Source organism: Anolis carolinensis, chromosome 2 (genome assembly GCF_035594765.1).
Source record: "Anolis carolinensis isolate JA03-04 chromosome 2, rAnoCar3.1.pri, whole genome shotgun sequence".
Classification (NCBI taxonomy): Eukaryota; Metazoa; Chordata; class Lepidosauria; order Squamata; family Dactyloidae; genus Anolis; species Anolis carolinensis.
In genome coordinates this window covers 70,778,377-70,790,968 of record NC_085842.1, presented here as the reverse complement: position 1 = coordinate 70,790,968, position 12,592 = coordinate 70,778,377, and the positions used below count along the sequence as shown (strand labels likewise).

Below are 12,592 nucleotides of genomic sequence, written 5' to 3'. Positions count from 1 at the left end.
TTGGCTAAAAATCACATGTCAGTTGAAATGTGTAATCTACACAGGCACTCATGACAGCAAAGGCACATAGGAGTCTGCATTAACATGTGGATTTCTCTTGCAAGACTAGATAACATGGAGGGCCTGGCCTGTATACTCCTGACATATCGATTCTGCAGACCTATACATTCTCTGGCAGGGTTTCTGCTGTCTGTAGTTCTGATCTCAGTTTGGATTTTTCCATGTATTATTTGAAAGAGAAAGAGAGAGAAAGAGGAAAGACTTCAGAAGAATCACCTCAGTTCCCCCTTTGTTTTCAAGATAATGTTAATAGAACTGACCGTATGAATGCTCCAGCACAGCAAGAGACATTGCTCCTTTGTTTCCTAACTGATGGGGGAAATTGCTTTGAAAAGAAAATTTTCTCTGAAAGGAAGGGAGTAGAAATCTTTTCTTGTTGTATAATGCAAATTAGACAATAGTGCTGCCTTTATAGAAATAATTACGGCTACTTTATGAAAAAAACACATATATACAAAGAACAATGCTTCCAACAAGGTAATCTTACTATAAGAAAAATACATCTACATTGTGATGAATGGGGCTGGAGTTCTTTGCCCCTCAAATGGTTTGAAAAAAATATATAATCTGCTGCCAATAAAGAATGGCATAACATAAAAAGAACACTTACCTATATCTGTTTTAAATTCACAGTGGGAAATTAGGTTTAAAATGTATATCCATCTTTTCTTCCATTTAAATATTTCATGCAAAGTGGTTTATTGTTATAAAAGCAATAAAATATCAACACAAGACTAAAGTGAAAACACTTTTGGATGATGGCTGTTCTTGCACTGTAGGATAGTCCTTACCGGATATTGAAAAGGAATGGGAAAGGCCTTTGGCATCCAGAAGTAATCTGGCCCATGAAGAGCTCCAGGCCTGATCTATTATTGGCTTGTACGCCCTTTCCTTCCTCCAAATGTAGTATTTCCCCTAACTATGTTCTGCTGTAAACTGGTTTATGAAGAACATGGCTGAATCCCAGCTGGGATCTGGACAGCCACTAATCAGTTGGCCAGGCCTTAGCACCTGTCTTCAGGTGTATCTGCACTGCAGAATTACCAGTAAGTTTGATACCATGACTCAATGCTATGGAATCATGAGAATGGTAGTTTTACAAAGTCTTTAGTCTTCTCTGCAAAGGTGCTGGAGCCTTACCAAATTACAACTCCCAAGATTCCATAGCATTGATGCATGGCAGTTAAAGTGGTGTCGAGCTGCATTAATTCTACAATGTAGATGCACACCTTGCATCTTGGGACCTGTTTCCTCTTCTCTAGTCCTTAGTGTGGGATGATAAAAGCACCACCTTGAAAGTTGTGGAGAATGTGTGTGTGTGTGTGTGTGTGTGTATGTGTGTGTGTGTGTGTGTGTATTCTCATTTTTAATTTAAATGGCCTCATTGCAATCATTTGCACAGGGATGCAGTTTGAAGGGCACATTTCGACACAATAACCTTGGGTGCTATATTCCACTTCCTCAAATCCGGGCATGTCATTTGTATCAGAATTGTGCAAATTCTGCATGGAAATTGTTAATCTTTCCCATTATATTTCAACCATCATGACATTTTTACAGTTACAATTAATCTGATAAGAGCCAGAATGGTGTAGTGATTCTGGAGAGCAGGGTATGAATCTTCACTGGGTCACAGAAACCCATTGGGTGACCTTGGGTAAGTCACACCCTTCCATCTCCATAAAACCCTGTGGGGAGTTAACTTTAGGGCCACCACCAAAAGTCACAAATTACTCGACAACATCAACAACAACCAATCTGGCAAAATGAGTACAAATTAATATTTAAAAGTGCTGGACTTGGAATGAGAGAATGCAAATCCCTCTTGGCCATGGAATGTCCCATGTGACCCTGGGCTGTCACTTCCTGCCAAAAGAATGACCTTAAAGTCCCTTTCCTTCTTCCATTGCACTGTGAACCCTCCATTCTGCTTTATGCTCTTACTTACCCTTTCTGGGGTGCTCACAGTATATCTCTCTCTTGTTTCTTGCTCCCTCCTTCCCTCATTCTTCCTCCCTCCATTTAATGTGTGTCCTTATAAGTCTTCTTTCCCTTGTTTCTTACACATTCCTGCTCACAATGTGTCCTCCTTGCTCTTTGCAGGGTTCTATTTGCACTGCTTACTCCTTTCCCTTCACTCTTACAATGCCTCCCTCTCTCTTATGCCTCAGATACCACCATACACATTGCTCACCTACCCTTCCCTCCTGCTTCCCCTTCACCCTGTCTAGTGCTTGTGCAATGCCTCTCTTCTTTACATCTATGTGCCATCTCTTGCACAGCTTATGCTCCTTTGCTCCTACTGCACACTTTCACAATGCCTTCTTATATACTCAAACTACTTTCTCTCCCTTTCTTCATACCTGAAAGGAGAAACAGGCTTCTTTTTTGCAGAATAATTTCACAGAACAGTGCCTCCACATTTTGTCTCAAATCTCATCTCCTGTAAGTGTTGGAGACTTACAATATTATACAATACTTTAAAAAAAGGCATAGAGCCTGATGATGGTCCAGATGGGTTCTGGGTAATGTTCTTAGATTCCAAATAAAACCTAGCAACCATACTGCCACATTGGCTATGGTCATCTTACAATAGTCCTTCTTCCTCCAAACATTTAAAATGCAGATAACAGACAGGTGTGGGCATATCTTTTTTAAAACTATATCAAGTCTCAGACTCAAAGCTGTTCCATCTTGGTTGTGGTTACCTCTGTCATTCTGTAAACAGACATATGTCTTTGGGATTTTACTTTCATCCTGTTATATTCACTGTCAGATTTGTATTGGAAAAAAGGTCCTTTTTCATCCTGGTAAGTGGATGAATCTTTACCTGTAGGTGTGGTCTACATTGTGATCTTATCACACAAAATCTAGATCTGGAGTAGGGATCTTATCTCCACTGACAAACCATCACTGTGTAACCACCACATTGAAAAATGAGATCTATGAGCAATCAGATCTCTTCAAAAAACCTGTAGAAAGTTACTCTAATGTTGGAAACTGCCAGCATAGGTGCTACAAGGAAACTTCTGAACAAACGGTACAAGTGGCAGATGTTCAAAACTTTGGAAAAGTTACTTTTTGGATTGCAACTTGTTAAATTTTCTAGCTAGCAGGGCACTAACCATACTAGCCAGGGAAGGGGTAAATGCATCTGAGAATCATAGTCTAAAAAGTAACAATTTCAAAGCTCTACCATTGTGAGGAAATTGATTCAATACAGTAATTATACTTCTTAAGGACTAAAGCTAAAGATACAAGTATAAATAACTGAATCCATCCAGTAGCCTGATCAAGGTTTCAAGGACACCTGAGGATAAAACCACCCTGTACACTGAAGAAAAACAGAGCACTTGAAAATAATAAATGGAATTATGTGGGATGAGAGGCAGAATAATGCAGTGGCGTCAGTGCAGAGAATATAGAAAAAGCCTGAAGCTCAGCTTACTGGGTGACCTTGGGCAAGTGACACTCTCTTCTCCTCAGGGGAAGGCAAGAGCAAGCTTCCACTGAACTCATCTTGCTAAGACACCCCAATGAGAGGGTTGCTTTAACTCAGAAGGCACAGAAAACAATTACAATTAATATTTCCCTTCCCCTGACTTTTGCATTACAACAGTGCTTTCTATTCAGAAATATATGTGATCCTATTCTAAAGCCTGGAACTAATTTTAAGGTTATTATTTAGCAATTTCAGTATGTCTCCTTTATGCTGATAAAATATATGCAGAGTTTTTCAAATGTCATTGCAGGAGAAAATGTAAGGGATTAAAGAAATGTAAGAGACTGAATAAATACGTAGTTAAATTGGTATACGCATTCACTTAGGTGGCTTAGGCTAAAATTCTACAGTTACCTGAGATGTGAACTCAACAGGAATTGGATCTGAGTCATCATGTCAGTATGAAGCCCCAAAGGGCTCTTGGCCTTTGCCCTACAAAGAGAAAAGTCCAATGTCCTATGGCATTTGTAAGTCTATATTAAATTGTGAAAGAGTAATTCCAATAATGACAACCTTTGTTAGAATTTTCCTTCTTTAAAACAAAACAATTGTATCAGATAATTTTCTGATGGAAGAAGAAACTGTGAGACTGGTTTTATTTAGTATTTTGACTGAATAGAAAAAACTATGTTTTAAGCATTACATTTTTACACACTCCTTTGAGTTGTCGAAGGCTTTCATGGCTGGAATCACTGGGTAGCTGTGAGTTTTTCGTGCTGTATGGACATGTTCCAGAAGCATTCTCTCCTGAAGTTTCACCCATATCTGTGGCAGGTTGTGTGGTACCTCACAACTTCTGACAATGCTTGCCACAGATGTGGGTGAAATGTCAGGAGAGAATGCTTCTGGAACATGTCTATACAGCCTGAAAAACTCACAGCAACCCAATCCTTTGAGTACCTGTTCACAGGTCAAACAGAATTCCATTCCAGTGGCTGTATTAATTTTTGATAATCACAGACACAGTAAAAGGATCTTGAGAGATCTTAAACAAAGAAACAATTTACTGTGATTTAACTTGGAAGAGGACCTTTTAAAATTACCTTGATTCCCTAGCATTGAACTATAGTCCTTATGGGGGTTTCAAACTGCAATCATTCTACAGTATAGATGGACCCTTAGATAAAGCCTAAATGATCTTGTACAGCAAAATAAAAACTACAAGAAAAAATGGCTAACGTATTTGCCTTTTCCAGATTGGTAGCTCTGTAAATGTGTTTGGCATAAATGAAATAGTTTAATGCTCTTCTAGCACACCCTTCTCTGTGCCTACTCATGAGTAAGATCCATAGAGTTATTCTGTGATCAGAGGGTCTGAGGCCCCTTTCACATAGCCATATAATCCAGAATATCAAGGCAGAAAATCCCACAATATCTGCTTTGAACTGGGTTATCTGAGTCCAAACTGCCATATATTCCAGTTCAAAGCAGAAAATGTGAAATTTTATTCAGTTGTGTGGAAGGGGCCTCAATTTTCAGGCTTGGTTACCTCCTTTGATGCTCAAGTTCCTAAAATCAACAGAGAACTTTACTGAACATTATTTTTATTTTTAATTTTCCAAGGGTTTTCAGGACTTTCTGGGCCTTGTCTTTGTTTGTTTTCAATAAATTGGCTACTTGCCATATGAATCTTTGTTCAGTGCTAAAGCATTCAGCCTGAACATTTTAGAAAAGCCAGGTATCTTCTATCTCAGTTCTTCAGAGACATCTAAAAATATCCTGCAAGTACTTGGTGGGAGTGCACCAATTAGCAGACCTGCAAACATGATTTTTCATGCTAATGTGGCACAGATTGCATCTAATGTGCAAAGCAACAAAGAGCCTCTCACGCCCAGTCAAATTCACTGACTTTTGCCATCCTTGAACCAATTAGTTGGACTATTCAGTGACATTTCCCCTTCAGTATTTAGGTGAGATAAAACAGCTGCAAATTGAAAATCCTTTTTATTTGCCTTTCAAAAATCCTTCCTTCCTTCCTTCCTTCCTTCCTTCCTTCCTTCCTTCCTTCCTTCCTTCCTTCCTTCCTTCCTAGAATATAAGCCTCTAGGAAGGGGCTCCGTTTGTTTTTTTCCCCTACTTTTTGCACTAGATGCCTTTTTGCCTGAGAAATGGGATGAGATTATCTTAAGGAAAACAGATCTATCTTTTGTCCACAGCACTGCAGTTCAAATCTAAATCTCACATTGTACACTGCTCCTTTAACTAAAAATATATAGAGAACATGAGTTTGAGTTAACTGACTATAATGTCAACTGGGCAGTCAATCCAAGCCAATCTAGATTTCAGTCTGAGGGCCCTTCCACACAGCCATATAACTGAGAATATCAAGGCAGATAATCCACAATATCTGCTTTGAACTGGATTATCTAAGTCCACACTGCCATATAATCTAGTTCAATATGGATTTTATACAGCTGCGTGGAAGGGGCCCCATTTTCAAAGTAGGTGCCCAAGGTGCAAGTTTGGGGGACAGGGTTCAGTAGCTTGGATAATTCGAATGAGGAATTATCCATTGCCCCACTGACTTAGCAGACACACACCTCCCTTTGTGATAAGGGGTTTCTTAGTTTGTTCCATGTGCACTAAAACCCAGTCACTCAGGATATGATGAAAAGATGAGCAACTTTCAAGCAGCAGACGAGAATCTGGTCCAGTATATTCATTGGATGAGGAACACTGGAATAGACATGAGTATCTAATCTTCAAGGGTGTCAATGGGGCAAACAGTTGAATGAAATAGCAACAGAACTGTCTGAAACATTGCCTCTCAAACTAGTACTCTCCTAATTTTTTGGATTCTGATAATGTATGTTCCTAGCAGGGTTGTGCATTCTGAGAACAGCAGTCCAACGCATCTGGAAGGCTCAGGTAGAAGAAGGCTGGTCCAGATTGTCTCACTAGTTTGCCCAAACTCTCAAGCATCATGAAAGTAAAGGGTGGGTTGTTATGCAAAGGAAGAGACCTTGAAAACAATGTTACACGACAACACTTCATTTGTTGTTTTCCAATTTTATCATTTATATAATGTAGTATAGTGTTTTTCCAAGCTGTATTATTCACGTAATTCCCCTTGCAGCCTTGCTGCTAGCAGCAAATTATGCATTCAGCATAATGAAAAAGATGTGTCAACAAATGTCACTGAAATGGCATACAAAGCTGACATCTCATTTGTCAGCTCTGACACCATCTTCACTGGCCCAAATGGCATCCCATGTATACAGATTCTTATATAAGAACATATAATATGATTCAAGCAAATGACTACATGCTTGTATAAAACATGCTTGGTACTTTTGCTTAATAGAACCAAGTTCTCCTTTGGATAAGTCTTCCCAGGGCCTGCCTGAGGTGGAGCAAATGGCCCCAGCTAAAGCTAACCAAGGCTGGCTGTATACTGTAGAATTAATGCAGTTTGACTTCACCTTAACTGCCATGGGTCAATGCTATGGAATTGTGGGATTTGTAGTTTGATGAGGTACCAGCACACTATGGCAGAAAAGACATTTTAAATTTAAAGGAGGCCCCAGTGGCGTAGCGGGTTAAACTGCTGAGCTGCTGAACTTGCTTACCAAAAGGTCGGCAGTTCGAATCTGGGAAGCGGGGTGAGCTCCCGTTGTTATGCCCCAGTTTCTACCAACCTAGCAGTTCAAAAACATGCAAATGTGAGTAGATCAATAGGTATCACTCTGGTGGGAAGGTAACGGTGCCCCATGTAGTCATGCCAGCCACATGAGCTTGAAGGCATCTATGGACAACACTGGCTCTTTGGCTTAGAAATGGAGATGAGCACCAACTCCCAGAGTCGGACATGACTAGACTTAATGTTAGGGGAAAACCTTTGCCTTTACTTATGGCTATTCACAGGCAAAGTCTGCCTACAAAAGTCTGCTCCTCAGCAGTTCATTCCATGCCACTGAGGAAACAGACTGCCAACCTTTTTCTCTCAGTCTCTTATGATGTTTTAAGATCCCTCTGCACATTGATATTCCAGACTAACACAGGCATGTCTTTCAATTCTGCTCCTTCTGATGTCATTTCAATTGCCTTCTAAATAGAGAGTGAGGAAGCAGCAGTCTAAAAAGGAGATGTTCTGTTTCCTGCTATGGGGCTCCATGTCATGTATCATTCTAATGTACTGCAGAAATTCAGATTGCAAAACTTCCAGTCACAGATGTGCTTGCGCCTCTTTACAGAGGGATGTACATGAGGAACAGACCCCCTCTTCAGATATTCCCTTTCAGTGTACTGTGGGGTTAGGCTGGAATGGATGCCTGGAAAAAGATGGGGCCTATAAGGATACTGTCCCCCTGACATAATTGTGGCTGCTTGAGGCAGGATCAGAGAGATCGATAGTTCACAGTCTCTCAGCCAGAGAGAGAAGCATAAAGAAGAGTTTCTCAGGCTTTAAGAAAATGGAAGGATACATATTGAGCATGCTTCTTTGCATACTTAATTTTCAATGTTTGAATTCCAATTCAAAATAATATTCTCTCCTAGTAAACAAAATAATAAAAGTACCAGGAACATTAATATGAACCACTTCTTAATTCAAAAATAGCATTATTGTACATAGTGTCAAAAATTAAAAACAAGTCCTTAATCTTCTTAACAAAGCGATTTAGCATATAATCCCTGTGTAATGAGCTTTATAAATTTCTTTGAAATCCCTAAAAATTCAATAATCCATTAAGATGTTACCAACTCTGAACAGATGCAACTTTTCCATCTATTGCATATATTTTCTAGTTCTCTACAATTATTGCAAAACTGATTGGATGGTATTTAGTAAAATAACTGGAATTTTCAGATGCCTATTCTAATTGTTCTCTGGATAGCTCCACAATTTTAAAAAAAGAAATCCAAAAGTACAATGCAGTAGAAGACAATAAAATGAAATGCAACCATAAAGTGTCAAATGAAAACAGAACAAAAAAGAATACAGAATCAAAATGAGCAAAGTTCTAACACTGTTAAAATCTGAACTATGAAAACAAGATCTTTATCTGGTATTGAAATAAGATTAGGATAGGTACCAGACAGACTTCATGGGGAGGGAATTTAATAACCTCAATGCCCCTATCTAAAAATCCCCTCATTCACAGCTATCCAATGTACTGTTTGTCAGAGGACTCACAAAAGAGCCGGAAACGAACATTTTTGGACCCAGGAAGACTTCATGATGCTTTAGTGTTCATGTGTGCAGATTAGAGAAAAGACACATTCACTTCCCAGATAGAGATTTGACTTTGAGACATATTACAGAAAGGTATCTTAGGCTAAAAAGTGTTTCTCTGTCACATCAGCGGAAAAAAAGTTGTGATTTCCGGCAATTTATCACATCGGATTTTGTGTCTTTCAATATAGAGAATAGTAAAAAATGGAAATGTTGCTCCAGCCTCCTTGACCCCCCAAATTTGTATCCACAGGAAAAGGGAAAGCAGAGGTGAACGGTGGTACCAGTGTATTCACTTCTGCTTCCCCCATTAACAGCATGTGCCCAATTAGCAAACGTTGGTAGGTATTCAGAAACAATTGTTCTTGTTAATTACTGTTAAAACATATGAAGATCAACCTTAAATGGAACAAAACTATTATCAAAATAAATTAAAATGATAAAAAGCTACCCCTTTAAAATATCCCCCACCTTAGGTTTGTATAAACCGTGACAATCTCCTCTACCTCCGCCCCTTTCCCCCAAAAGCAAAATGCTGTTATGTCTAGAGCTCTCCAGTGCCAGAGAACCATCACCTTTTAAACATTTGGAACACCTTTTTATTCCATGCGCTCGAGCCCTTCAGGAACACTATCTGTTCAGCCTATAAAGCAACAGGGATATTTTTATTATTATGTTGATTTTTTTACTATTATATCCCTTTTTTAACTCCAGAAAGAATGAAAGTAAAAAAAGTTATATCCAATGTTAATATAATTGTAGCTGTAGATTTAGGTAGCAGCATTACATCCAATAAGATGGCACCACATATAGCAAGGTGGTACATATTAAATTAAAGCAGTGAATCACTGCATGAAGACAAAGCCTGAAGGAGCAACACTGAGAATGATCAAAGGGTTTCATTTTGCAACATGGCTTTTGTACAAAAACAGAACATTAAACAATGCTTTGAATGACAGAGGCACTTGAGCACTGTGCAGTTTGGAATATACACATTTAAACTCTGTGTAGGACAAAAGAACGGGTTTATGTGAAGATCAGACAATGTCTAGCATTTCAAAATCTTCTTTCATGGGAAGCAACAATGAAAAAGCTGATCAGAAATTCAGAATAATACAATCTCAAGGCTACTTTACCTGCAGAAGCCTTGGTTATCATATGCCATATGACTGCCCCTGTCAAATGCTGCCTTATTCTTGATATTTTTATTGTTGTTGTTATTTCTTCCTTTATAACCAAAATAAGCGGCTTGCATGCTTTCCAGTTCTTCACTTCTGAGCTGATACCACAGTTGCATATCCCTGTCAAAACAGACATCAGTTTCAATCAGCAGCAGGCATCCAGTGCATGTATATCTGCAAATACGATTGGAATTGCACATAACCTAAACATTGTATATCTGGCTCTAACATTAGACATTCATCTACACCATATCTTGTATGTGATGTTGCCACTTGGCAATGAAGGTACAATAAAAACATTGAAATCTAAATGGCATTCTTTGCATACATGCTTTGAATGAAACAAAGGGCATTGTGCCTATAGAGCAGGCATGGGCAAACTTGGGCCCTCCAGGTGTTTTGGGCTTTAACTCCCACAATTCCTAACAGCCAGATTCTGATTATGAATTGTAAATTTCACAACAGCCAACATACAAAAGGGCCTTTTTCATAATGCTATAAGGTCTTTTGAACTTACCCCTATTTAAGGCCTAAGCACATCTTAATCTGGTTCTGTGTGCACATAGTCCTATGTTTGGTGTAGGGGCAGTAGGCACAGTCTTGGGGGCAACCATTATTGCACTATGGGTCCACTTTAACAGCCATGGTTACACCCCATGGAATCTTGTTCTTGTGCCTTCCCAAACTACAAACCCAACGATTCTAGAAGGTGAAGCCATGAGAGATTCATAATGGTATAATTACAGTAGAGTCTCACTTATCCAACATTCGCTTATCCAACATTCTGGATTCTCCAACGCATTTTTGTAGTCAATGTTTTCAATACATTGTGATATTTTTGTGCTAAATTCGTAAATACAGTAATTACTACATAGCATTACTGCATATTGAACTACCTTTTCTGTCAAATTTGTTGTATAACATGATGTTTTGATGCTTAATTTGCAAAATCATAACCTAATTTGATGTTTAATAGGCGTTTCCTTAATCCCTCCTTATTATCCAACATATTAGCTTATCCAATGTTCTGTTGGCCCGTTTATGTTGGATAAGTGAGACTCCTACTGTATGTGAAAGGGCCCCCATTATCTTCTGTATCTGAGCACAGGAAAGGCTTGGCTAAATCAATCCACAAGCCTATCTGGTCTAACACTCTTGAAGATCTTGGAGTTCATATGATAGAATAGCCTAACCACAAGCTGCATTTACATTTTGAGACTTACTATAATTTGATATGATTTCTATGACACAAAAACTCCACTAATTTTTGTTGTTGTTGTTGTTGTTGTTGTTGTTGTTATTATTATTATTATTATTATTATTATTATTATTATTATTATATCCTCGACTTGGCATTGCCATCTCTATAATAAGACCACAACTCCTATCACATCTAGACTTCATAACGAATGGTGGCTGAACATGTTGGGAGTTGTAGTCCAACATAGAAGAGGGTGCTAGCTAGGGCAAGGCTATGCCAAGTCCTCCCACAAAGGCAGCTCTTCGTAGGTAGAAAGGCTGTCAGGGAAGGGCACTAGAAGCAAAAAGGCGAGGAAATGACACAATGGGGAACAGATTATGGTATTAGTATTTGATGTACTGAATGCTTACAAAAAGAGCTATTTGGAATTCAGGAAAGTCTAACACTACTTGCAGGACATGTTACAGCAAAAGACAGGTGTCCAAAAGCATGGCAGTTTTATGGTATGTTACTGTTAAAGCTTTAGCTGTGAAATAAAGTATAATTTCCCTGATCTGCTTGCCTGAATAACATTTCAACCCATCTGTCCCTCTGTCACTGGCTGTGTCCCGCTGAAAAATAGCTTCAGTTGCTTTTATGGTTCTTTCCTTCATCTGTGTTAAGATATTAAATCTGTCGAGTCAGGGCCTTCCCTTAAGCACTGTGCTTCCTAAAGTGGAAAATCTAGATGAGGGTCTCACATCACAGGGCCAGAACAAGTATTGTAGATCTTAACATTGATTAACTACCCCTTGGTCCACAAGATTGATTTTTTCACCCTTTTCCAAATGAGAAAATAAAAAGCCCACTAGGGCTGCTATAAAAGATGTGCAAAGCAATCCCATAGGGTGGGGAAGAGCTAAGGGACAGAAGAACTGGCTTCTGCTATGTCTAGTGGACTTGTGCCAAAATTCAGTAGGATATCCCACTCCTCAATGTCAAACTTCCTTTTACTTTTTTAAAGAGAAAAATATCGCTTCTCATTGATTCCAAAGGAAAGAAAACCACAATCCCTGTACCCACTCATTCAGAAGCAATGAGGATTGGGATCTTGTGGGCCCATAGCCTCGTCCAGAGGACCTCCGAATGTCATGCATTCCTTCCCTCCAAGAACTAGCTACTTCATCTGTCTGTTCAAGACCTGCTTCCTGGGGTAGCTGCTTCACCCTGATTTATCACAGTTTGGGGACACTTTTCACAAGATAGTTTTTACAACATGGATAGTGAGAAGGGAAGTTATGGTATGGTGACTTTTCTGACAACACTGAGGACTTGTGAATCCCTGAATTTATCAACAGAACAATGAAAAATATGAGCATTTTCAATAAGGAATAACAGCAAATAAAATAAAGACAAAGGAAAATACAGAATAAGAGCATTGTTGTTTTATGGAATTATAAATTTTAGATGCTATCATCTGTTTTAATTATTCTTAC

General features: G+C 38.9%; 2 protein-coding genes across 2 annotated transcripts in view; one reads left to right on the top strand and one right to left on the bottom strand.

Moving 5' to 3' along the window:
- The window catches only part of LOC134296055 (uncharacterized), a 435,533-nt gene that overhangs the window by 38,110 nt on the left and 384,831 nt on the right, over nt 1–12,592 (top strand). The window lies entirely within an intron of this gene.
- The window catches only part of susd3 (sushi domain containing 3), a 67,625-nt gene that overhangs the window by 12,755 nt on the left and 42,278 nt on the right, over nt 1–12,592 (bottom strand). The window contains exon 4 of the mRNA XM_008115580.3: nt 9,872–10,036. Within this exon, the coding sequence (XP_008113787.1) occupies nt 9,872–10,036 (165 nt within the window). The remainder of the gene's footprint in view (nt 1–9,871; nt 10,037–12,592) is intronic.